This window comes from Nannobrachium achirus (genome assembly GCF_963921795.1).
Source record: "Nannobrachium achirus genome assembly, chromosome: 16".
Lineage (NCBI taxonomy): Eukaryota > Metazoa > Chordata > Actinopteri > Myctophiformes > Myctophidae > Nannobrachium > Nannobrachium achirus.
Genome location: NC_137823.1, coordinates 38,074,077 through 38,101,397, shown reverse-complemented (window position 1 = coordinate 38,101,397; position 27,321 = coordinate 38,074,077). Strand labels below are relative to the sequence as shown.

General features: G+C 42.9%; 1 protein-coding gene across 1 annotated transcript in view; it reads left to right on the top strand.

The window, feature by feature from the left end:
- The window catches only part of syndig1l (synapse differentiation inducing 1-like), a gene marked incomplete at both ends in the record, with an annotated part of 77,643 nt that extends 50,656 nt beyond the window's left edge, over nt 1-26,987 (top strand). Inside the window, 2 exons of the mRNA XM_080744464.1 lie at nt 8,915-9,052; nt 26,829-26,987. Of these exons, the coding sequence (XP_080600590.1) occupies nt 8,915-9,052; nt 26,829-26,987 (297 nt within the window). The remainder of the gene's footprint in view (nt 1-8,914; nt 9,053-26,828) is intronic.
- Between the last annotated feature and the right edge of the window lie 334 nt (nt 26,988-27,321).

Below are 27,321 nucleotides of genomic sequence, written 5' to 3'. Positions count from 1 at the left end.
TGGACACACCAGGTTGGCTAATAATTCCTTATGCTTTCTGGGCCACCTGTTTCTCCCAAAGGGAGCACAGGTTTCTTCGCGGGGCTCTGATTATCTTAGAGGAAACACAATAACATTTACGCAGTTCTTGTCTTCCACAGACATCCCACTTAACTAGAGCAGGGGTATTCAACGTTTTCAGGCCAAGGACCCCTTAGTTGAGAGAGGGAGATGAAGCAGGGACCCCCACAACCTGTTCATAGATTCCACAGTTTCATTGTTTGACAGCACAATCGTCAGTGTATTTTGGATTCATGTCAATTTGTGTTTTCAGATATTTAACCACTTGAACCGTCAATACTTAATGAACTTGACCTTTCACTCTATACTTAGTCGGCTCTTTTTACCCTCTTCACCAAAGCTCTTTGCCGAAAATAGCCGATCTACAAGCTCACAACGCCTCGGAGGGCGAGATCTTGTGAGCTTGTAGATCTGCTATTTTTGGCTAAATTCTCAGAATATGGACGCAAGGGTTCAAGTGGTTAATACTGTATAAAAAAGGATAAAAAAAGTTTCTATCACTCAAAGATTTGGAGGAACCCTGTAGTAACTCTGAGGACCTCCTAGGGGTCCCGGACCCCCTGTTGAAGACCCATGAACTAGAGCATGGATCGTCCCGAGCTGCCAGCGTGGCGGTCCGGGCACCCTAGACTACAATGCCAGCCTGACAGCGAGTGGTGTGTTCGAATCCCGTTCCTGGCGTCCTTTTCTTGCGTGTCACTCCCCATCTCTCTGACAATTTCCTGTCAGTCTACTGTCCTATGAATGAAGGCATAAAAGCCCCAAAACTAATCTTTTGGATTCTTAAATTAATGTTTGATGAATAATTACATAAAATAGTCTCACAAACATGAAAAGGATGGAAGTGGTTTCTTTGTTTTTTCAGTTTGACAACCAACTATTCACATAAAACACTTTCTTTACACTTGTAAGGTATGTGTCAACTCTTTGATCGGCCTCGCCGTGTATAATGCAGGCTTTTGATGTATTACTATGCTGTCAGAATCAAATCAACAATGAATTCCTTATATTTTGAGAATGCCAAAGTCAAGAAAGTTATCATCACATCAGAGACTTTCACAAAGTAACAGTCCTCTTCAGAAGTCACGCAGCTCTCTGTCTAAATAATAAAGAGCAGAGGGGACAGGTCACACTGGATTTGGACCGAGGCCAAGTCAACTACACATCCAGAGTCAGACAACAGCAGGGCCAGACTGGCCGGGAGTCTCCCATCCAGCCAGGTCACCTTGCCAGTAACACAGCATGATTTGCATGACACTTTGATGTGCCGCAGCGACAAGGACAATTGTTTTGGTCTCTTCACAATCACAAACATGCTGCCACGACTAATATACCGTATACATCAGGGGTCTTCAGCGCTTTCAGGCCAAGGACCCCTTAGTTGAGAGAGAGATGAAGCAGGGACCCCCACACAGTGATGTGGTCATGATTTGGTCAACCCTATTGATGTAACATGCTCACATATGAACACATTATGCTGCCTGTTTTAGAGAAATGACGATTTCTTGTAAGCAATTTAAAATGTACCCTAACAAACCATGGGTGAGCAAGTCCAGCATACAGAAAAAGAAACTCATTTTTAAACAGTGGCCTCTGATTTGCATATAGCACTTATCAAGCAGATGAATGTAGATATTATTTTAAAAAGAAAAACAGAACTATAAAATCTGAACTAGATTATAGCAAACCACCTTGATAGCATGCCAACTATAGCAGTCCTCCAGAATCCTAATTATAGCAGTTATGTCACTTTCAATGGCTTCAATTCAGATAGAATGGGCTTAATTGTTTTCATCTTCATTTTAATACTTTTGACTGAGTCACAAACTTGAACATATTCAGCTGTGGATGCTGAAAAGGCTCTCATTAAGAGTACATAAGAGTCATGGACCTGACATTTGTGGTTGTTTAACTACAGTAAAGCACAATTTAACTTTGGCCAGAGGTTCAGGTTGTGTCACCTTTTAATGATTTAACTCCAAATATTGTCGAGATATCTTAATAGCTGCTCCGTTGGTAAAAGAAAATGATTACCCAGGGGGTGACTATTCCATTCAACCCTAGTCTGTTTATTTTGGGGGACCCCAACACCCTGAAGGACATTGCTCAACCCTTAGCAGAATGGATTCAGACTGTTCTAATGTCGGGAAGGAGGCTGCTGATTAAGGACTGGATCTTTACAGGCACAGCATATATACTGTACATACTCTACGGCAGGGGTCCTCAAATACAAATCTTGAAGGTCCAGAAATATTTTTTTGAAACAGGTCCGGGTCCGAAAAAAAAGGCGAAGGCGAAATAAGGCGGATACATTTATACAGTATGTACTGTATGTATGTATGTTTATTTTATAATCATTAGAATTGTTTATTTTAATTATTATTATTATTATTTGGAACTTTGGAAATCTCAGTTGGAACTGTTACCCCTGCTACCCGATGCTGGATAAGCGGTTGAAGATGGATGGATGGATGAATGGATAATTATTTATGCATGTAGAGTAGGCTACATTATTTACATTTATTGTGTAGCAAAAAACACTGGCTTATAGTTTAATTATTGGAAACTAAAGAGCATGAATGCAATATTAGGCTTGTCGTTCAGAATGGAAAATAAAGTGAAACTTAGCGTGAGGGGGAGAGGATTACTTGACATTCAGTTGACACACGTACTGCACAAGCCAGACTGTGCTGGTTGCCTATGTCAAATGGCCAGTCAAATCAGGGTCAACGAGTCATAGTTATTAACCTAACACAGCCTAGGATAGCTGGCAATAATATGCGACGACACATCACATTGTTAAAGACGCATCATCACGCATCGCGAGTTTCGCGACCATTTCTCGTCTAATGCAAGCAGTTGGAGCCTTACATCGTGGATATTAATGTGTTGCTGTTGTCCTCTCCAATTGAACAGCCAAAGGTAGAAGATCTCTAAGTTATTAATCCAGTGGGAGCAATGGTTTCCAAGAGGTTTTAGCAACTTTTTCAGGCAGCGAGCGGCATGAGTGTGTGGAGAGGGGAGGGGAGGGGGGAGCAGCATGGAGAGCGCTGCTTCGGAGGGAAGGAAAACCTTTGATCTACAAGTCCACAGCACGTTGCACCCGCTACGCTTTGTGGGCTTGCAAATTGGCGTAGGGGTGTGTCTTGTGAGCCTGTGTATGTGTTTGAGCGAATGAGCACATACACACCCACGCACACACAAACACAAATCACACACAGTCAGTCCGATTGTCAGATACAACTGTGCGGAGATTTCTCAGAAATGTGCCGCGGTCCGGACGGAGGTGCGCCTGGGTCCGGACATGGACCGCGGTCCGCCTATTGAGGACCCCGGCTCTACGGTGTGGAAGGATGCTGTGGTAGACTCTGTTCAAAACTTTTAACTAGGCCAACTTGAACCCTAGCAGCCCTATAATGGAAGGAGCATTCACCGCTAAAAGCCGATCAACAATGTATCGCAACACGTTGTGACCGTGTAGATCGGCTATTTTGAGAGAGAATTGGTGTAGAGCAGGGACGAGAGTGGACCAAGTACAGAGCTGATCCCAATCAACAAAGTATTAGTTTACTAAGTATAGATAGTTTAAGTGTTTTATGATTTTTGCCGTTTTATGATTTTTCTCACGTCATTTTGGCAGCATGCACAATAAATGTAACGCATGATTGGCCTAGCCGACAGACAAACAGACAGACTGACAGACAGACATAGGTGAATGCAAGATCCCCCGGGGGCAGAACTGTACTTTGCAGCAAACTTTTTTAGCCGTGCGTTTGTTTTGTTTGAGGAAAGTGTCCTATTTCCACATTCACCAAAGCATGATGACCTTATTCTATCATGTTTGTGTTGAGTGAGAGTCGATTTAACCTTTCTTTTTTGTGTGTCACGGTTTGGAAACCTATCTATAAAGAACATAAACTCTCTGAAACGAATGGTTAAACGGTGTGAGTCACAGCTTAACCCATCCTCCCTGTACAGTTCACAGTTACAGTGTTTGCGGGCGTACGCACACGCACACACACGCATGCACACGCACACACACACACACACACACACACACACACACACACACACACACACACACACACACACACACACACACACACACACACACACACACACACACACACACACACACACACACACACACACGTACAGTATACTGTAGTGTGTGGTCTAGCCAACACCAACTCGGGACTCCTGGATCGCTGCCCTCCACACTCTCCTATCTAACATCAGGGTCTCTACAGTGTTATTAGTTAAGCTGTCGTGCCACAGTGCATCGGGTGGTGCGCTTTTTGCCTTTCCTGGCACCCACCCACTGCACAGTGAATTTCAACTCCTTCCTTGTGGATTTTTAGGATTTTAGTCCCAAGGAGCAGAACAAAGTAGTACAAAATTAACTTTGTTCCAGCAGTGTGAGCCATCACTCACACCACATGAACAACACTTATTCATACACGCTGAGGAAGGCTTGATGGTGAAACGTGTCCGTGTATACTGTCCGTGCATCTATGAATTAAAAAGCCCTAGAAGTACTTTGGAGTGCTGGCTATTACTTTCTTACTTTGAACAAGACTTAGCAACATTGCACAGATGATATAGAAGCAATGCTTGTCATACATTCATTCATTTATTCAATCATTCATTCAGTTTTTAACCATGCATGAACCCTAGTGTCCATATTCTGGATAGTTAAAGCGTTTTGTGTGCTTGTAGATCGGCTATTTTCGGCAAAGGTACATTTTAATTGTCTGTATTGTTTGAAAAATGTAGTTGACATGCCCATGAGTCCCTCATGGGCTCTATACTAGTGTATTTTCTGTTCTCCACATCAGAAAATAGCCCATCTACTGTGAGCTTATAGATTTGCAATTTTCTGCAAATGTTTCACCCAGAATAATACAGATGCTGTGGTTTAAAGGAGTAGTTCACCCCCAAAATTGATTATAGTAAATGTACCCCCATTCCGGATGGGGACCCAAATGCATTTTGGTCCCCATCCGAAATCAATGGGGACAAAATTATTCTAATCTTCAGTATCTAACTAGTTTAGATACTACAGTTAAATACTGAAGCTGTTTAGATTTGGTTGCACCACAGAGACATAAGATTAATCTTAGTTACACTGGTGTAAAGTCCACACAAAACAAAATACTTTCACGGAAAATTATGTTTTCACTTTCTGAGTCCAATCAGTGAAAAGATCTATTCGCCATGCCTTGTTTATTACCGTGCCATCAAATGACATAAACAGAATGAAAACAGTCAAGCTGATCAATGTGGGACATGGTTGTTTGCCTACCGCAAATTAGGGCTTTCGTATTTCATTAGCACTAGCAAAATAATAACACTATTTGTTCAAGGACTAAAACTTACAGTGTGTAAGGTTGATGTAGAGTGCTAATCTGTGATGAGCACTCCTCATCATAATTGCAGTGTAATTTACCACGTTATGATCCTCTCAGAAAATAAAGCGCTTTTGTTGTCAATCAGTTTAATGGTTTTTTAATGCAATGCTATTTTGTCGGTTAGAGCCTGTCATGCTCCATGAAAGTGTGCAAAAACAAGTCTCTCATGCCCATATTATCTTTGAACTCTTTTGCTACGTGATAGCGATGAGATCAAACGCCTAAATGGCTCAAAGTAAAGCTAAAATACTATAGCTAACGTAACTGGGTCATTAGCTTTTCTCAGGGGATACCTTCAGCCTCCCAGGAACTTCCCGGGGGTTTCTGGTTTCCTGCATGCCTCAAAGTCTCTCCACAGGCAGTAGCTCTAGAAGTGGGGTCCGGGGACCCCCAGTATAGTCCTTAACGGGGTTCCAGGGGGTCCCCAGTGAAATTGGTTAATCATTTCGACCACTTTCTATAGACAGTACATCAGCTATTTTGTCTAATCTACAAGCTTGCAGCTATTTTCTAAAATTATATATACCGGTATATATATTTTTTACATTTTGGAATACTTTTGAAACAACACCGTAAAATCTCATATGGGGGGTCCTTGCAACAAAGCATTTTCAGATGGGGGTCTGCGGCCGAATACATATTAATTTGTGGGTCCTCCTGGACATGAAAATGTCTAAGAACCACTGTGCTACACTGCTCGAGGATAAAGCCGTCATGCTTTGGCCCTGCATGGCCATATTTGATCGCTGAGTTGGAAAACATAACAGTCTTATAAAGCGCTGACATAATTAAAGTGTGACCGCTCCTGTAGCTCTACATGCATTATATTTATGCACTCCAATCACCAACCAAAGTTTGGAAATGATCCTGTAGCAAAAAATTGTTAGCGCCAGACACACTCGTAGGGAAAGGACTGAGAGGCTCGTCTCACGTTTCAAGTTCCAGGTCTGCTGCCAGCAGGCCGGTAATCCTCTGTATCTCCGCTCGTGGAAAACGTAAGCACAAGCATAAATCTTAGTCCTCATAAATGTCCAAGCGGTGTAATCTATCACGGAAAGCGCGGTGCCGACACAAAACAGCTGGCATAATTCGCTCCTCCAAGTTATGCCACCTTTCAAAGTGACGTGCCGTGCAACAGCTATCGTACGGAGGACTTTACGCCTACTAACAGCAACGGGAGGTGTAAGATTTAAGTTGTAACTCGTCATGACTATGTTGGAAGTATTTCAGCTGGCGCTAGCCTTAGATGAAAGTAGTAGTAAACTCGTACATTACATTACATTCAAACTAAAGATCTAAGGACTATATCTAAAACACATCTGTCTGTCTCTTTCATACACTTTCGTTTATGTAATAATAACACTTATGTTCCCTCTGCCGTTTTTGTTTTCCTTGTCTTTAGCAGTTGTTCTATAATTATATCAACATCTCTAGGTTCTGTTTTTTATTCTAAATACATTAAAATTGGCACGGTGTGTGTGTGTCTATCCACAGTGAGCAGCAAAGAAGCCGAGCAAGGTGAATGTATTTGTTACGTTTGAACCAGTTGTTTCACCACCAGCAGGTGCTGAATCAAAACACACCCACCCACACACACACACACACATTAACCGTTAACTGCAGTCTACAGTATGAGTAGTCTAATGTTGTCAGACCCACCATCTTAACATCACATATAGTTGGTTGGTCTGAATCAGTCAACATGGCCAGGTTTTGCCAGAGAAAAAAATCAAGTAAGCCTGTGCTGCTTAGGTGTAAAGTAACTAAGTACATTTTTTCAAGTGCTGTACTACTTGTGTAGGCCTACTAGTTTTTATGTATTTTTACTTCAACTTATTTTCCCATACTTCCAAACTATTTTGAACTTTTGTTTAAAGTTAGTTTGCAGATTTAGATTTGGCCAATTAAACCATATTTTATACTTACTTATTTGAAAATAGCATCTATTCTTTAATTTACGAAAGTATTAAATAGGGCTCATGGTTATTTTTATTTTTGTATTTATTTTTTATTTGGCATTAGTAAATAAAATATAAATGTTTGCAGAGTGAAAACATGAATATGAATGGGAACACAGGTGTGATTGTGACTTGCCCATTGGTGTGCCTGGGGCAGAATCCACTGGCCTAGATAGAAGAGCACCATTTCACCTTGCATTTGACTCACCAGAGGCTGCAGGACAAATCACCCAGCAGGCAGGAACAGGCCGTCAGAAAACATTCAGTAGACTGCATATTAGATCGTTGTTGTTGGGCAATAACCTCAGAAATAACTGGAAAAAATCTAATAATAAAAAAAATACACAACTAGAAGCAGTTCTCTTCCGAGCACAGGTCTCCACCAGGCCACACAAATTGCCCTGTTATAGCGCCACCATGAGGCTGATTTGAGAAATTTGAGGTGGCATTTCTTCCTCTGCCTAGTGTGAACGTGCACGCCCAATTTCACCAAGATTGCACGCTGTGTTCATGATTTGAAGCATTTTGTTCAAAACTGAGCAATCCTGCAAACTTTGGAAGCCAATTGTAGCCAATCAGGATGGAATATGGAAAATCGGACATATCCGTGTCGATCACATGACTGTAGAGATACTGTCTACGGATTTGCGTGATTTTTGGACAAAATCTGTAGGAGTAGTGTACAGAAATGTGTTTTGCAAACATCAGCCTCATGGTGGCGCTAGAACAGGGCCATTTGAAAAATGTGGGGCAGAGGTTCTGAATTGGCATCCAGGGAGTGTGTGTGTGCTCATTTTGGCAGTGACCGGGCCAACGGTGCCGGAGATTAGCTGGTAACAAACTCGGAGGACGGACGGACGGACGGACGGACGGACGGACGGACAGGGGCGAAAACATACTCTCCCCCTGCCTTCGGCTGGTGGAGAAAAAAAGTTAAAATCGGGAGAGATTTAAACTCGTAAATTAACGCCCTACAAGGCCTACACGATCATAATACAGCGTAAAAAAGCATCAAAAGTAGCATGGCACGAAGCGAGGCGTTTTGAGCTTGTACATCTCCTACTTTTGCAGTTTTCGAATTTGAATCCTGAAAAGTTTTGAGTCTTGACCTATGACATTTACGGGAGATAGCATCTGTTCAACGGTCCATTATCGACGCGGGTGAATGTTAACCTGGTGAAAAGCTAACCTGCCGACGCAAGTGAGTAGCTAACCTGCCGACGTGGGTGAATATTAACCTCTATTCCTAAACCTAACCCAAACCCTAACCCTAACCTCAGTAAACGTGACGCGGGTGAGTAGCTAACCTGCCGACGCTGGTTGTCGATAGAATGACCCATCGAAAGAGCGCGATTTTCCCGACATTTACACCCGACAGAGACGATATTACAGTATATGGCCAGGGTCTACTCTGAATTGTACTGATTTGATTTTGCAGACAGACTGCTCAGTGCTCCAGTGACAGTGTTGTTGTTTGTTTTGCAGACAGACTGCTCCAGCGACAGTGAGAGTGAAGATAACTTCATAGTGGTTCCACCCAGAGACCACCTGGGGCTCGCTATCTTCTCCATGCTGTGCTGCTTCTGGCCTCTGGGAATAGCAGCCTTCTACTTCTCACAGGGGGTAAGCACACGCACGCACACACACCACAACATCAACACAACTACACAACATCAAAACATCAGAGATCTGGCCTTGCAGCAAAGGACATTCTCACACAAGCACATGTTTGCGCGCACACGATCATGCGCGTGCGCGTGCACACACACACACACACACACACACACACACGCACGCACACGCACACCATTAAAACAACTACACAACACAGATCTGGCCTTACAGCAAATGTCATTTTCTCTCACACACACACACACATTTACAAAACGAATACATACAGCTACCCACCCAGGTGCGCACACAATCGGATGCCCACACCAGCGAGCACACACATCCGTACACACGTAAAACATCACGCGCATCATATATAAAAAGCACTTAGCTTTGACTCTTTTAACATCCACTCAGGGCCACTTATTTACCGTGCAAACCGTCAATAACTCAGGGCCAATTTCTAATAGCAGCTTGACGCTCTGCCAGCAGCTTGAAAGCCTCCTTTAAGGAGTGCTTGTAAATCACAGTCCAGGCTTTATCTTCATGCCACCCCGTCTTAGAGGTGGTTGGAAAACTGGCTCTCAAACAGCCATGTGAGGTAGAAGGTGAACCTGCTGTCAGGTGTTGTGAGGTAGAAGGTGAACCTGCTTTCAGGTGTTGTGAGGTAGAAGGTGAACCTGTCAGGTAACTGAAGAGTCGGACCGGTATATCGGCCAGACCCGTAAGTACAAATTTTGACTAGCACAACTGTTACTGAATAGAAAGCAGGCTTACTACTTACTTTTCAACATATTGACATAAACACTGGACTGTCAGTATTTTCGAATCAAAATGTTGTTACCAAACCCCACAAAGTTTGAGAACCACTGCCATAGCCCATCGGCTCGACCCTAATCTGCAGCATCTAAATTGCCGTGCGAGGAAACGCACGCACACACACACGCACACACACACACACACACACACACACACACACACACACACACACACACACACACACACACACACACACACACACACACACACACACACACACACACACACACACACACACACACACACACACACACACACACACACACACACACACACACAGAGTAAGAAACCTCCAGACAGTTGCAGGAGGGAGGCTGGGGCAGGTGGAGTCTGAAGCTTTCATACATTGACTGACGTCCAGATGGGAAAGTATTTTTCATGCGGTTAGGCTTGAAGAATTCAACCGAGCCTCCTGGCCTTGGATGTTAGACCTCATCACATTCTGTCTGCACTGACAGCATGCGAGGCCTGGGTATGGCTCCGGACGGACAGGGAATAGGCTTCAACACAGCGTGGTAATGGTACTCAATAAGCACTCAGTGTCATAACAAAGCTAAAGTCCCTGTCCACATGTCCCACATCGTGGTGTGGTTTAAATCCTCAGAAAGATTTCCTCGGTTCTATAAATGCACGCGTCAATTATACTTTATATCCCCCCAAATATGTCCGAAAAGGAGCTTTACAGTTTCCCTCCTTTGCTCTATTTTTGCCCTCATTTTGTATCCAATCCTATGAATAGTGTATGTATACACTATTGAATAGTGTATGTATACACTATTCATAGGATAAAACAAGTATGTTTTATCCTCCAGAATGTGGGTTATCCGCAGAGAATACTCCATCGATGTTCGGTGTGTGTGTGTCATCGCACCTTATCTGAGTTGTGTGTAGTGTAGTTGCTATAAAACCAGCTTTCAGTGATTGTACTAGTCTCCAGATTTTACTTAATAAACTCTAATGCTTTGGAGAGATACAGGGTGCAAAAGGTTTGGTGTAGAGGGGGAAAAGAGCAGAGTAAGTACAGAGTGAAAGGTCAAGTTTATTACGTATTGATGGTTCAAGTGGTTAAATATCTGAAAACACAAATGGACATGAATCCAAAATACACTGATGATTGTGCTGTCAAACGATGACACTATATGGAATCTATGAACAGGTTGTGGGGGTCCCTGCTTCATCTCTCTCTCAGCTAAGGGGTCTTTGGCCTGAAAACGTTGCAGACCCCCGCTTTAGATCACAGTTAAGTCAATTCCCAGCTATAAAACTCCTAATTTGCAGGCCATCATACAGACAGCCCCGTTGTGTTGTGGATGGAAGTCCCCCCTGGGGTGCTTCACCTGCCTGACAGCAGCAGCAGCGCTAGCCTAGACTATAGATTGTCTCCTAGACACTCCACAAGGTCCTCAAAGACCAGTCATATATAACTGGAAGTGCAATATGAGAAACTATTGACCCGTTGCAGCGATGCTGAGCTCCTCTCTCTCTGTCTCACAGTGACAGCGTTTCCTCTGCCGTTGAGAAGTGGCCCTGTGAACCCTGCTGCTTTCAATCAATGTACAACAGCAGCACAGTATCTTATTGTGAAGCCTCAGGATCGATATGGGGCTCTGAGGCAGGCATGCATAATGGACACACACTGAATCGCTTCTGACTCTATACCACCTGTTTTGTTCTTTTTTTAGCAGTAAGTGAATGTCAATCTGTCAGTGGTGTAAGAAGTACTCACTTTCTTTTACTTATGTCAAATTTGCAATACTGCAAATACTCTGTTAAGTACAAAAGTATTGTAGCAAATCTACAAGCTCGGCTATTTTCAAATAGCCAAAATTTTAATTGTACTTACATTTTACTTAAAGGACAACTTTAGTTTTTTTGCAACAAGGGTTCATATTTTAGATTGTAATTAGAGAAAAGAAAAAGTGAGTGTTAAAATGTTTTCATTTGCCTCGTTCTATTGTTTTATCACGTTTACCGTGCCAAAATATGGGGCATGCGTACGCATGGGGCATGTGTACGCATGGGGCATGTGTACAAGTGGCTAAATATGTCTTTTTAGACACAATAAACCAGCAGTTTCTTTATTGCTATTTACAGTAACACTTCTAGCCCCCATAAGTCACATCCCAACCATGAAAGGTTGCGTTGTATCTTGGGAATGGGCTTATTCTGTGTGAAATGACATATTTAGCCACTTGCACGCATGCCCCCAACCACTGAAATAAGAATCTCTAAAACAATAGAAAGAAGTAAATTAAATCAATTTAACACTCATCTTTTATATTCTTTAATTACAATCTAAAATATGAACCCTTGTTGTAAAAAAATAAAGTTGTCCTTTAAGTAGGCTACAGTACTTCATGTACTTACCGCTTGTTACTTTCCACCACTCCCAATCAGTCGCTGGTGGAAGAAGTAGGCCGATTCAGGTTTATTTTTTAAGTAAAAGTAGTAATAGTAACTAAAAGTTTTTGCTTCAAAAGTCTGTGTAAACATCTTTCTAAACAAAAAACGGAAGTACCTCAAAGTTGTACTTAAGTAGGCTACAGTACTTGAGTAAATGTGCTTACTATACACCCCCCTCCCCCTCCACTGCAATCAGGCACACAGCCCTCAGAATCTCTTCTGAGGGCTGTGAAAGTCTTACCACCAATCAATTCCATGTGCCACCTTACAGTAACATGTAATGTGTTGTACATGTGTACACACAGACAACTCTACCACTGCTGTACACAAACACACACACACACACACACACACACACACACACACACACACACACACACACACACACACACACACACACACACACACACACACACACACACACACACACACACAATGGTAAATGGATTTCATTTATATAGCGCTTTTCTCCACAGCGCTTTACTTTACAATGTACTTCAACATTCACACATCGATGGCGGAGGGAACCATGCAATGGACCAACCTGCTCATGGGGAGCAGTCATGGGTTCAGTGTCTTGCTCAAGGAGGATTTAGCAAGGATGAGCCGGGAATCAAACCAACAACCTCCATATTTCAAGACTGCTGTTCTACCTCCTGAGCCCCTACCGCCACACACACACACACACACACACACACACACACACACACACACACACACACACACACACACACACACACACACACACACACACACACACACACACACACACACACACACACACACACACACACACACACACACACACACACACACACACACACACACACACAGCTGTTGAGCTTCATAATGTATCTTGGAGGATAAAGTCCATCAAATGGCTGAAGAGTTTAGCCCGCTTATCAGCAGGGGAGCTCGCAGTCTGAGGAGAGATGAAGGCAGTCAGTGAATTATCTTGTCCGGAGCTAATTTGATTCTTCCTGGGTAATTGTGTGGAAGTGATGCTTTAGTGTAGGGATGGATGGATGGACAAACGGCTCTCCTCTCTGCCTGTCTCAACTCTCAGAGAAGAGGGAACAGTCCAGATCTGTCAGGTTAAGATATAGCAGCGTAATTTCATCGTCCAATAACCTGGTCCGCTCGGCTTCATTTCACTGCCACTTGAGAAGCCTTAAAGGAGTAGTTCACCCCTAAAATGACTTTTTTCTATTGATTACTCATGCCATGGAGAGTAGAGTTCAATTATATTTTTTGGTTTTTGTCGCATTCCTAAGACAAAAATTTGATTTGAGTAAATTTACCCCCATTGATTCTGGATGGTGACCCGTTTCGAAACGGGTCACCATCCAGAAACAATGGGGGTAAATTTACTGTTATCACATTTTTGTCTTAGGAATGTGACAAAAAACAAAAAATATTATTGAACTCTACTCTCCATGGCATGAGTAATCAATAGAAAAAAAGTCATTTTGGGGGTGAACTACTCCTTTAACTCATTGAATGCCATTTCAAGATGGCCCCCAAGTACCAGACTGCCACTATCCTAGATTTCTAGTGCACGGATCAATTTTTAGTGCACGGATCGTGCACGCCCATGCACCATATATGCATCATATGTGTAGTACTTTTTAACAGCTTTCAAACAAAAAAATCCGCTTGGAAATCCGTTCAGGCATTCATGAGATAGAAGCCTTCAAAGTCAGACAAAACAAACACTGCCACCTTCCAAATTTCTAGTGCACGGATCAATTTTTAGTGCACGGATCGTGCACGCCCATGCCTAGATCATGCACCATATGTGTAGTACTTTTTAACAGCTTTCAAACAAAAAAATCCGCTTGGATATCCGTTCAGGCATTCATGAGATACAAGCCTTCAAAGTCAGACAAAACAGCCATTTTTGACATTTTGAAAGATGTGTTTGTTATGGGGCTAAACATGCAATTTCGCAATTGCGATCATGCCTAATACATTTGAGGCATTTTTAGAAATTTTTTTATAAAAAAAAATTTTGAAAAAAAAAAAAAAAAACATTTTTTTTTTTTTTTTCAAAATGGCTTCCAACTCGGGAAACTCGGGCTGTGGCAGCCTGGGAGTACTGTAATAACTCGTGAAACTCGTGCCTTGGCAGTCAATGAGTTAAGACTAAACTCACTAAAGCAGTGCCAAGAAGAGGTCAACAGGTATAATAATCCAGACTTTTAAAGATGAACACAGGCGTATTCTTTTAACCTACCTGCCACTCACAATCGACCATCTTGCCTGCCTCGGTAGCAGAGTTCGATTTGTAATGAAAACACAGCGAGGGGGGCATTTAAGTCCTACTATATGGGTCTATATAGTCTACTTCAGGGGTCTTCAACGTTTTCAGGCCAAGGACCCCTTACCTGAGAGAGAATTGAAGCAGGGACCCGCACAACCTTTTCATAGATTCCATATTGTTTCATCATTTTGACAGCAAAATCATCAGTGTATTTTGGATTCATGTAAATTTTAGTTTTCAGATATTTAACCGTCAATACTTAATAAACTTGACGTTTCACTCAGTACTTAGTCTGCTCCAGTGGCGTCAGTTCAGAAAAAGCTAAGGTATGGCAACATGACTGGTGTCTTGCACGCGCGCGAAGCCAGTCATCATGTTGCCATACCTTAAGAAGTACATTCTATTTCCCCATGTTTCTACAGTTTCTTGGGCTGGATATGGCAGTCTGGAATGGTTGTTCAAGTGCAGCTACAGTAGTGACCATTTTGTTACATTTTGTAGTTATTTTACTGTAATTTAACAACAATACAGATAGACAAAGAGACACTCATGGATTTATATTTAATAAAGGTAACTTGTATTTCCCCCCCTGGACCTAGGGTATGGCAGCTGCATACCCCTGCCATACCCAATTGACACCCCTGGTCTGCTCTTTTTCCCCTCTACACCAAACCGCTTTGCCAAAAATAGCCAATCTGCTATTTTTGGCAAAGTTTTCAGAATATGGACATTAGGGTTCAAAAGGGAGGAAAAAAGGTTTCTATCACACAACGATTTGGAGGACTCCCTGTAGTAACTCTGAGGACCCCCTAGGGGTCCCGGACCCCCTGTTGAAGACCCCTCCTCTACTTTGTTGTACAACAAATAGTGAACATAGTCAAATCTACAAGCTTAAGCTCTGAGTTTAAACAACGACTATTTATTCTATAAAAGATTTTCTTTTAGCAAAAGATGTGGATGCCTGGGTTCATGTAAATTCTTGTTATCAAATGTAAATATCAAACATGTCTGACAGTTTTTACATTTCCCAGAAGGAAACGTATTTAATTCAGTCTGACCAGAAGCAGGGATAAAACATGTCCATGAAAAAAATAAAGAGGCACGTATTTCCGCTCAGCAAAGCAAACCCAGCTCTGAATGATAACTGAACTGAGATGAAAATATGAGACTATTCAACTGACGGAATCAAGGGAACTGTTGCAAGGACAACGTGGATATAACGGCGGATCAGCTCTGACGTTTTGATGGCCCTGGACATTTTTACAAACAGTACAGCTTAGTGCAGGTAATGGAGTCTGTGGCTAATAGATCAATAGAGCTGTCCTTCTATTGGACAGTGACGAGGAATCCCACAGAGAGCGAGAGAGAGATACAGAGAATGAGAAATAGAACAAAAGAGACAAACAGAAAGAAAGAGAAATAGAAAGAAGGAAAGACATTTTGACAGAAACATTGAAAGAGAGAGTAATTGACAGACAGAGAGACAGACAGACAGACAGACAGACAGACAGACAGACAGACAGACAGACAGACAGACAGACAGACAGACAGACAGACAGACAGCACTTGACTGAGGAAATAGTGAAATGCAGGCGTCACCTTGGAAAGTATCGTAAAATTGTGAGGAAATGTGTTGCCTTTCCTGGTTTCAAAGGCTGCATTACAGCACCGTGATGCAATCCTCTTACTATAATATGCTGTTCTATATTTCTTTCTTTTCCCACTTAGTTAATGTGGCCCGTCCGTCCGTCCGTCCGTGAACAGCAGATCTCCAGCACAGTTGGCCCGATCGACACAAAACTGTGCACACACACACACTACTCCCTGGATGTCAGAGCAGAACCTCTGTTCTTTGCCCGAAGGTTTTAACATCGGCTTGTTATAGCGCCACCAGGAGGCCCATTATTACTATACAGAGTTTTGTCCGAACATCATGCAAATCGGTACATGTTATCTCTATAGTCATGTGACCAAGACGGATCTGTTCGATCTTTCATTCATCCTGATTGCCTAGGATTGGCATCTGAAGTTTGCAGCAGTGATCCGTTTCATACAAAATGCATCAAATCATGAATGCAGGGTATGATTGCCATGAAATTGTGCACGCACATTCCCACTAGGCAGAGGAAGAAATTCACATTGGCCTATTATAGCCACAAGCAGGCTTTTTTTAAAAAAATTTATAATACAGTATATTACGCCTACAGAGAGTGCATTCTAAATATTGCTGGCCCGCAATAACCTAACCTGCACTTTTTATAGTTACACCGGCATTACTGATGATTATTGACAAAAAACATTTAATCATTCGTCACATGTTAATGTTTTGTGAAAACATCAATAGTCATCCCCACAATATCAATATCTAAGCACATTGTAAAAATGTATATTCAATCCATATTGCCCATAGGCCCAGGCACACATAGACCTAATGCTTGCGCGCGCACACACACACAGACACACGTGCGTGCACACACACAAGCTTACTTATCTTGCAAGGACTTCCATCTTCCATTCTGCCAAGCTCTTTGAAGTCAATTTTCAAACACAAAGGCTTCTGTGAAAAGTTTTCTGCTTGAGTTTAAAGATTCACCACGCGGCCGCCCTCAAACGCAGCTGATAAGGACTTGAATACCGTCGATGTCTGAGGCAGAAAATGAGCTGTGTGAGCCTTAGATCGGAGAACGGGGAAATGGGTTTTCAATATTCGGCAGTTGATAGGCTGAGGGTTTTTGCTTGGGGGAGCGTGTCGATATTTCGACATAACATTTGTTCTACGTCCCAGTATTTCGACGCGGATGAATGTTAACCTGGTGAAAAGCTAACCTGCCCAAGCTGGTGAGTAGCTAACCTGCCGACGTGGGTGAATGTTAACCTCTATGCCTAAACCTAACCCAAACCCTAACCTCAGTAACCGTGACGCGGGTGAGTAGCTAACCTGCCGACGTTGGTAGTCGAAATAATGACACGTAGAAATAGCAAGATTACTCCTTTGCTTGGAACCTGCAATGAAAAAATGTTCACCTCGTGCCTCATGCAGATCAACCCATCCTCCATGGAGAGCGTGGAGCGCTGGTCCTCCACGGGGTCCGTGAGGGGGTTCCAGGGGAACCGGAAAGCTCGCCCCAAAGCACACTCAACTTAATTCCCCCCCCCCCCCCCGCAGAGGTCCTTGTATTCTTGTATTCTTTTACTGAGGTTTTAGGAACAAGTATAGGGTTAGGCATAGTTTTACTGGAATTATGTTTAGGAATAAGGTTAGGTATATAGGCATAGTTTTACTGAGGTTAGGTTTAGTAAAAAGGTTAGGTTTAGGCATTACATTTGAGAGATGCTGCGGTACTTCATCCCACAGTTATGCTAATGAGGTCTCCCCTGTATAGTCGTAGCAGGATGTGAGTCATCACCGAGGATGGAGCTGAACGGACACTCCACCCTCTGTGTGTGTGTGTGTGTGTGTGTGTGTGTGTGTGTGTGTGTGTGTGTGTGTGTGTGTGTGTGTGTGTGTGTGTGTGTGTGTGTGTGTGTGTGTGTGTGTGTGTGTGTGTGTGTGTGTGTGTGCGTGCGCACGCGCGCGTGTGTGAGTGCGCACGCGCGTGTGTGAGTGCGCACGCGCGTGTGTGCGCGTGTTTGTGTGTGTGGCAGGCAGGAGTGTGTGGGAGTGGGAGTGGGAGTGGGTGGATGAATGCATGTCCATGTGTGTGTGCGTGTGCGTGTGTGTGTGTGTGTGTGATGAATGAATTAATGAATGAGAGCGGGAGAGAGAGAGAGAGAGAGAGAGAGAGAGAGAGAGAGAGAGACGGAGAGGGAGAGAGAGAGAGAGAGACACGGAGAGGGAGAGAGAGAGAGAGAGAGAGAGAGAGAGAGAGAGAGAGAGAGAGAGAGAGGGGTCCATGTTGGGTTTGTTTCATGCAGTTGAATGAATGAATTTGGCTGTGTTTTCTCAGGCTGTTAAGCAGCATGGAATTATTAGTTGAAATGAGCCTCCGTCCTTCTGAGGTGGAATGTCTTATCTGCTACCAAGACGACACATTTCAATCATTTTGTCAAGGTTGGCAAGATGAATGCCTCAAGCCATTTCTCGCCTTTCAGGCGCATTCAAAGAGGAAGAGCACACGCGAGCACGTACACACACACACACACACACACACACACACACACACACACACACACACACACACACACACACACACACACACACACACACACACACACACACACACACACACACACACACACACACACACACACACACACGCCAACAAACGTACACACGAAACGAAAGACAACAAGCACATGTCTATCTATTCCAATTCCATCCTCAACATCGACATTAATTGCATTCAGTCCTCGCAATTGCCAGTCTGCAGGAGACATGGTAACGGGCTTTGACTTAATTACCGCGTGAAGAAGCGGTTGGAATGGAACGATTAATCAATTAATTGCAGGGGTGTTTAACAAAAGAAGTTCAATAACACCGTTTGAGCCCCGAGAGCTTTCAACTCGACTCGCTGTCCTGCATGTGATACAGAGACCAATTAAAGCCCATGCACCGTCACATTAAGGTTCCTTTAGATGGTTGGGTCTGTTCTCTTTAACAGAAATCTTTGCCGGAGGGCCGTAATGTGAATTTAAAAGAAATATTGCTTTCTACCTTCGAGGTCTCCTGGAACTCCATAACAGGGTTTGTTTAATAATTACTTTGTTGATGCGTCGGCTATAACACCTGGGAGGGAAAAATACACTGAATAATTTACTGTCTGTGTTTACTTATTCACTCCATCCTTCGATGCATTTGACAAACGCTTAGGGAGCGTGTAATCGATTGGATTGACGAAAGCTTACAGATGTGCACATTTCGTATGTTGTTTTTAATTCTTTATATGTTTGACTATATTATTTGCTACCATGGGTGTGCTTTGCTGATCAGAGCAGCTGTCGTTTAAAACTCCCCACCGGGGATTAATAAAGTATTTCTCAGACAGACAGACACCGCAGCCATGCGGTCGTGTTCACCCACCGAATCCCACCGACCCCAAGAGAGCATCCGTACAGCTGCTCTCCATTTCTCAAAGTGGGGGTCCACACGGACCCCCAGGTTACTTGAAGGGGTCCAACGGGAGCCTTATACAGCTATGGGTCTTTAACCCTGAGAGTGTACAAATGACATTGAGTCATGGAACTTAAAATGTTTGACAACCACTGGTATAGAGAAGCTGGCGTAGGCCTACATGTCCGAAAGATACAGATACGAGAAAGATGTCTTTACAAAACTGTTCTGTTGTCTCACAAAGCCCCCTTTTCACTGCAGCTTTAGCACCACACCACACTACACTACACCACACCACACCACACCACACCACACCACACCACATAAAAATATTTTCATTTTCCATTACACAAAAGTACCCCCTTTTAACTGCGATTATAATACAATATAAATTTGTTTTACAACTATCCTAATTATAATACACTATAATGGTTTATAACTGTGATTATGATACACTATAAACTGTTATAATGTATTACTATGATAATTATAATACACTATAATAGATTATAACAGTGATTATAACACAATATAATCTATTATCATGTATTACAACTATACCCTGGTGATCTAAATGAAAAGTCAATGAGTTATCAGTCATTATGAAGTGTTTGACCCTGTTTGGCCTAGCTCAGACCTACTCTGGATTGGATACTTTTTAGTACCACTTTCACACCACTCTACCCAGGTCCTTGTAGTGGAAAACCTGGCACAAGTGGGCGGTGTGGAGTGGTGTGGTGTTGGGCCATGTCTGTGGAAAAGTGCTAAATTGTGTCACAAAATTTACATTTGATGCAGTTCAGACATTTGACCACTTCACATACCTTAGATACTTTGTTGACCATGGGGTCCCCAAGGGGCCTATACTTGGTCCCCTCCTTTCTCCCCGCTCTATTCTAAATCTCCTGGCTAAAAATAACGGATCTACATGCTCGCAAAGCATTGCGACGTGTTGTGAGCTCGTATCTGTTATTTTCATTTAATTTGCCTATTAGTCTATGAAATGCACAGAAGACAGAATGGGGACACTAGGGGTTGTTTGTTTTTTTAACCAGGGGAAATCAAAGTACGGATTCCCTAATTCTTTGAGAAGCATGTGAGTCGCGCATACTGTCTGCTTTTACATAAGTGGAAATTATGAATATGAATGTCAAAAAGTACATCAAGGTCCCTGGTGTTCACTGAAGGTTCCATAGATGTTCCAGATGCGTCATAAACACACTCCGATATGCAGACGGTGGAGTGGCTGCTAATAGCTATTTGACACGCAGACGCTAATAGCTGTTGATGTGATTATTAGACTGTGCTGACAAAACTAGATGTGAAAGTCACACGGAACGAATGTCACATCACATGGCCTCTCAAATGAATAATAAATAACACTATTAATCATAGTGATTCGTCTTGTCACATTTTGTTTAAACTTTTAAAAGTTGACACACTTATCAGTGTATAGTGCATAGCTGGAGTTTTCAAGTCCTCCCGAAAAAGAAAGTCTGTGAAATTCACAAAGGTGAGCATATTATTATGGAACCCGTACTGGAGTCTTTTGATAATGTATTTTTAATAACTAGACCTGTCAAAGTGTACTCTATGTATTGCTAGTTTGCTGAGGAGCTGTGAAACACACTGTATATTCTGATGCTGGCTGGGTGATGCTGAGTGCAATAAAATGTTCCCTTTGTAGAACCTGACGCAGACATCAGTAACATCACCGGTTACTGATGTTTCTTTTTACCATTATTAAATAAATAAAAGAAGAAAAAGTCAAAAAGAGAGAGATAAACATTATCTAATGGATGGTATTTTGTTTTAGGGATGTCCCGATCACATTTCTTTGCTCCCGATCCTCATCCCGATCACATATTCTATCCAAGCTTCTTTTTTCACTTAGTGCAGCATTGTATCAAAAGAAATTCAAAATAAAGCTCATCAGCTTATATATTTTTTAAATATATAAAGACAAGGTGTTTCCCGATCTTTTTCTCCCGATTCCGATCTTTTGAAATCGGCCCCGACCTCCCCGATTTCCGATCTCCCGATCCGATCGGGACATCCCTAATTGCTATTGTTAAATTGAGTGTCAAATAGCTGTAATCACTGCTGTAGACTAAAGTGTTCATTAACAGGAGTTCTCTCCAGCTCTTTAGTAAACAGACTTTACGGTCGTGATACCAATTTCATCCAATCAGAAAGATACGGGATAAACAAGTGAAATTGGACGTGATGAAACAAACCATGCAAACTGCAACGCTTTGATTAGATTTATTAGACGTCATGGTGGAAAGAAAAACACCTGCATGCTTCTCAGGGAAACGTCAAGGATATAAACACCGTAACATCAGTTGAGTCTTATTTCCATTTTGGTCCTTTCTCTGAGAAAAACTAAGCATTACAGCATAAAACAGGCAATGCAACAATAAAATAAAACACAGTCTATATTGATAAATGGGTTCTCTCTCCTGATTGTATGAAATTGGTGTCCCACCAAAATGTAGTTTCTGTTTACTAAAGACTTGGAGAGTTGGGGAGACCTGGAGATCTCTGTATCTGTCTGTGCCTCTGACTGTGTCCCTTTTGTGCCCATGAGTCAGCTGACTCATATGGCGTACATGTCAGAGTCTTTTGTGCCGGTTCCGGAAAACCCTGTTGTCAGACATCAGCTCTGCATACGGAGATTCCAAACTTTCGTGCCGGTTCCAGGAAAACGCTGTATCGGGTTGGGTCGAGGCCGGGCACTGCACTCCCCGCTGCGGCTGGGAATGCGCGTGCCAAATTTGAAGCCGGTTGGGACGAACAGTTCTCGAGATACGCGGGTTACATACTCACAGAGATTTATCGCATTTATTGTAAAAAGACTGCGAACCACTTAAACCCCAGCATCCATATTGTGGGGAAAGCTTAGCTTGTCAATCGGCTATTTAAGACTCCTCGGGCACAGCTTTACTACACACACGCAGGCTAACAGTACATGAACAACAACAACAACAGGATTATATGGTGCTCCAAGTCTAATTTATATACATGTGGCCCAGCCTTGCTGGGTCTGCAGCTTGCACATGCCTTTAAATCAAAGTCCTTTACAACTTTGCAACATTGAAGACAGCTCTATCTCTGTGGCGTGTATGCTGTAGCCCTGGGCCCAGATATACAGCGTGCTACTATAAATAGGAGAGAGCACAATTAGACAATTGGAAAACGCGGCAATCAATGGCACTGGCTCTCTGAGTCACTTCCCTCGCTCCACCCCTAGCTGAGTGCAGGGGCGTCGCACCAGATTCTGGGCCCTGGGTACAAGGATTCACAACGCATTATTTTGTGCTTTAACTATTGAAAAATAGCAGATATACAAGCTGCCGCACTGCGAGCTTGTAGATCTGCTATTTTTGAAAGTTCATTTTTTTTTTGGAAAGTCTTTGAATATTTCAAAACCTTCTAAGGTTTTTCTATGTCAGTGGTGCTCAAACGTTTTCATATGAAGGACCCCCAAAATTATATGTATTTGGCCACGGACGCCCATCTCAAACCCCCCCCCCCCCCCCCCCCAGAAGCAAAATTTGAGTTACAAAAGTTTGCTTAAAAAATACATTACTTTACTTTACTTTATTTGTTTATTTAGACGGGACAATGCATATTAATGAACACTACATGAATGCAATGTAAATAAGCCGGAATTAGCAAGAATGCTAAATTTCATCCGTAGTCCCCACATGAAGACAAAACAATACATACCAACAAACAGTAACCCTACATTAGGAGAGGGCGCCTAAGAACATACATACAAATACTATTTTTCCTGAACCAAGAAAAAAAAAAAAAAAACAACACATATTACTAACAGTACCCTACATTAAAAAAGGATAGTTAAAAATATACGTACATGGCATGAGCTGTACTCTTAGAACTATACATGGTCACAGGTTTGATTGTCAACTAACCATTTTTTTAGATTGAACTTGAAGGATGGAAATGACAAACAGTCTCTTATTGTTAGAGGTAGGTCATTCCAGATTGAACATCCCTGCACTGAAAGGGTGTTTTTTCCAAAAGCGGTTACCCGGTACGGTACTTCGCAATCCCCTCTAGTGATTGCTCTAGTATTGAGTCCTCTATCAGGCTTCCTTTTTATGAATTCCTTTAGGGGAGGTGGGCATAGACCATTTAGTGTCTTATATATGATACTGACCTGTTTAAAAACCTTAAAATTAGCGAAACTCAAAAAACGGTACCTCTGAAGAATATTACAATGGTGATATGAGTGGGGTTTCCAATCGAATACCTTAAGCGCACTCATATATAGCTGTTCAATGGGTTTGAGAGTCGTTATACCTGCGCAAGACCAGTTTGTGAAACAGTACTCAATGTGTGATAGGATCATGCATTGGAGATACGATTTAGCAGCACTAACTGCCAAAAAAGGTGTGATTTGTTTAAAGTTCTGAAGGTTGAACTTGATTGTGTTTGTAACCTTTTTTACATGTTTTTTAAAGGTTAGGGTTGAGTCTAACATGACCCCGAGGTACTTGAACTCTGACACAAGTTCAAGTTCCTCTCCACCCAGAAACACATTTGATGATTCCATCACAACTGGTCTTTTGGAAAAAGCCATGCAGACCGTCTTTTTTGCATTCAGGAGCAGGCATGAGTCTGTAAGCCAGTCCTGAACGCTGGTCAGAACAGAAGTTAAAACCGTTGACACCTCTGCATAGCTCTTTCCATGAGTCAGTATAACAGCATCATCTGCGTACATCTGAATATGTACATCTTTACATACATCAGGTAGATCGTTTATAAACAGAGAAAACAGAATTGGTCCTACTATTGATCCCTGGGGGACACCAACCGAGCAAGTGTGATAAGGAGACTTGATGCCATTTATACTAACACACTGTTCTCTATTTGATAGGTATGATGTAAACCATTTGATGGCCTCTGGGGACAAGTTGAAATGTGTTAGTTTGGACAAGAGGACCTGATGGCTGACAGAGTCAAATGCTTTCTTGAAATCCAAAAATACTGCCATTGCGCATGGGGCTTTGTTTAAAGCACACTTTAACTTTTCAATGAATAAGCAATTTGCTGACTCAGTGGAGTGGAAGGCTCGAAACCCAAACTGCATAGGATGCAGAGGGGTGTAGCCTTTGTCTAGATGTTTAACAATAGACTTTACAATCCACTTTTCAGCCACTTTTGATATAACAGGTAAGATGCTTATGGGTCTATAGTTTGATATGTCCGTTTTTGAGCCAGATTTGAATATAGGTGTTATAACAGCAGCTTTCCACTGAGTTGGGACAGTGCATTTTCTTATGGACAGATTTACCAGATGTGTGATTGGTGCCACCAGAGAGTCAATATTTGTTTTAAGAAAGTTTGTGTCAAGCCCATGTGCATCTTTAGCTTTGGATGCTTTTAGTGATCTGACAATGTTTGTCACCTCGTTTTCTGTGACTTCTTCCAAATTAAAAATGGGGAGATCATTTTGAACAGGGCGTGGAACATATATTCATACTTTTCAAAAATAGCAGATCTACAGGCTCGCAGCGCAGTGCCGCGCTGTGAGCTTGTATATCTGCTATTTCTCAATAGCTAAAGTATAAAATAATTAAGGCCCCCTCCACCTTGGGCCCTAGTAACTCAGTCCCACTCCCCCCCACCAATTATAGAGGGTTTAAGTGGTACCGGATATGCAGTTCAGCAAATAAAAGGTGAATTCATCCCAGTGCATGACGGAGGACGATATCACGATAAATTAAATCTCCACGATACGATTATTGTGAGTGGTTTTTATCACGATAAAAGATAATATCGTGTATTGTCCCATCCCTACTGAAGGGTTAACCTATAATCACAAAACTTTACACAATATGTCCATATATGGGCATTCCCGGATATGTATTGTCGATGACATCAGGGATCTCCATATATGGGCTTAAAAGGGACAAGGACGGAATTCTTTTGCAAGTGTGACTATTGATGACATCAGGGATCTCCATATATGTTAGACTTGCTTGGAACCCTAATGACATAGAATGAAACAAGAGCAGACCAAGAACAGTAGAGTTGTAACTCAGGTCCGTTTCACTAAGAATAGAGGGTTTAAGTGCTTAAAAATAGGGACTACTGCTGCTAGTTTGCTGAGTGGGCTGTGAAACACGCACGCACGCACGCACGCGCACACACACACACACACACACACACACACACACACACACACACACACACACACACACACACACACACACACACACACACACACACACACACACACACACACACACACACACACACACACACACACACACACACACACACACACACACACACACACACAGAGAGAGAGAGAGTAACCTGTGCAGACTGCAGACTGATGCTGAGTAGGATAAAATGTCCTCTTTTGTGGCTGTGAATTCTTCCTAACACCGAGAGGACGTCCCACCCTCCTGTCTCCATGCCGTCTCAAAGGGCCAACACTTATCACATCCAAACAGTTCTCACCGGAAACGAATGACACATCACGAATTTATCCGCTGCCACGCCGTGGCGGTGCGTCATCATACCGATGGCTCAGATGCGGGGCCTGACCTCCTCCTATCGCTGACATTTTCGCGGCGACTGCCATTTTTCTCTCTAACAATACACGATGAGCCCCCTTCTTCAATTCTATTGTGTCCCTCAGCATGTGGTCCCTTTCTCCCAGTCCAATCCCCTTCCTGCACACCACAGGGGGAAATAATAAATAGCTTCTGTAATTATCTTTCCTCCGGGAAAATGGGTCGCTTTTCCCCTCCATAACCCATTCACTCACTCACTTCCTTTCCAGGGGCGTCAATTGGATATGGCACAGGTATGCACCTGCCATATAACAAAATGGTCACTTTAACAAGGTATTATAATTATATTCTCCACACTTGTATTCTCCCCATCTTGACAAGATGGTATATTCCCAGGTTCTGCAGGTCAGCTACAGGTGCAATGCATTGTTGTTAATTGTGGCACGTTTACTAACATGCCAAGTTTAGCTGCACTTGAACAACTGTTCCAGGCTGCCATATACAGCCCAAGAAACCGTAGGGGGGGGGGGGGGGAATACAATGTACTTCTTAAAATAAATGTATCATGCCTGTTGCTAAGGCGCGCGTGCAAGACACCAGTCATGTTGCCATGCCTTAGCTTTTCCGAATTGACGCCACTGTCTCTCTCTCTCTCTCTCTCTCTCTCTCTCTCTCTCTCTCTCTCTCTCTCTTTTCCAGACGAGTAAGGCAGTGAGTAAGGGTGACTTCCCGCTGGCCAACATCGCATCCCGACGGGCTCTCTTCCTGGCCGCCCTCTCCATCACCATAGGAACGGGGGTGTACGTGGGGGTGGTGGTAGCCCTCATCGCCTACCTCTCAAAACCAGGACACATATAGCAGCAGCCAGCCAGGCTCCACCTGCCTCCCAGCACCGCCCGGGATATCGAGAGACAAACAGTCCTCTGGGGACCGCAAGCTCTCCTCCTTCTACTGCTACTAAGACTACTACTACTCCTGCTGCTGTAGGGCAACTGGATTTTTTTAGGGATGTACATTCCTCCGCCCCCCCATCATCTCCATTCTCTCTTCCTCTCTCTTTCCATCCCTCTAGCCCCCCTGTCAACCGAGATTAGCTACAGTGACTGGAGAAAGGTCAAGTAAGAAGGAGGAGAGGGGAGAGAGGGCGGTTGCTTGGGGGATGGGGGTATATACGATGGGGGGAGGGGGAGAG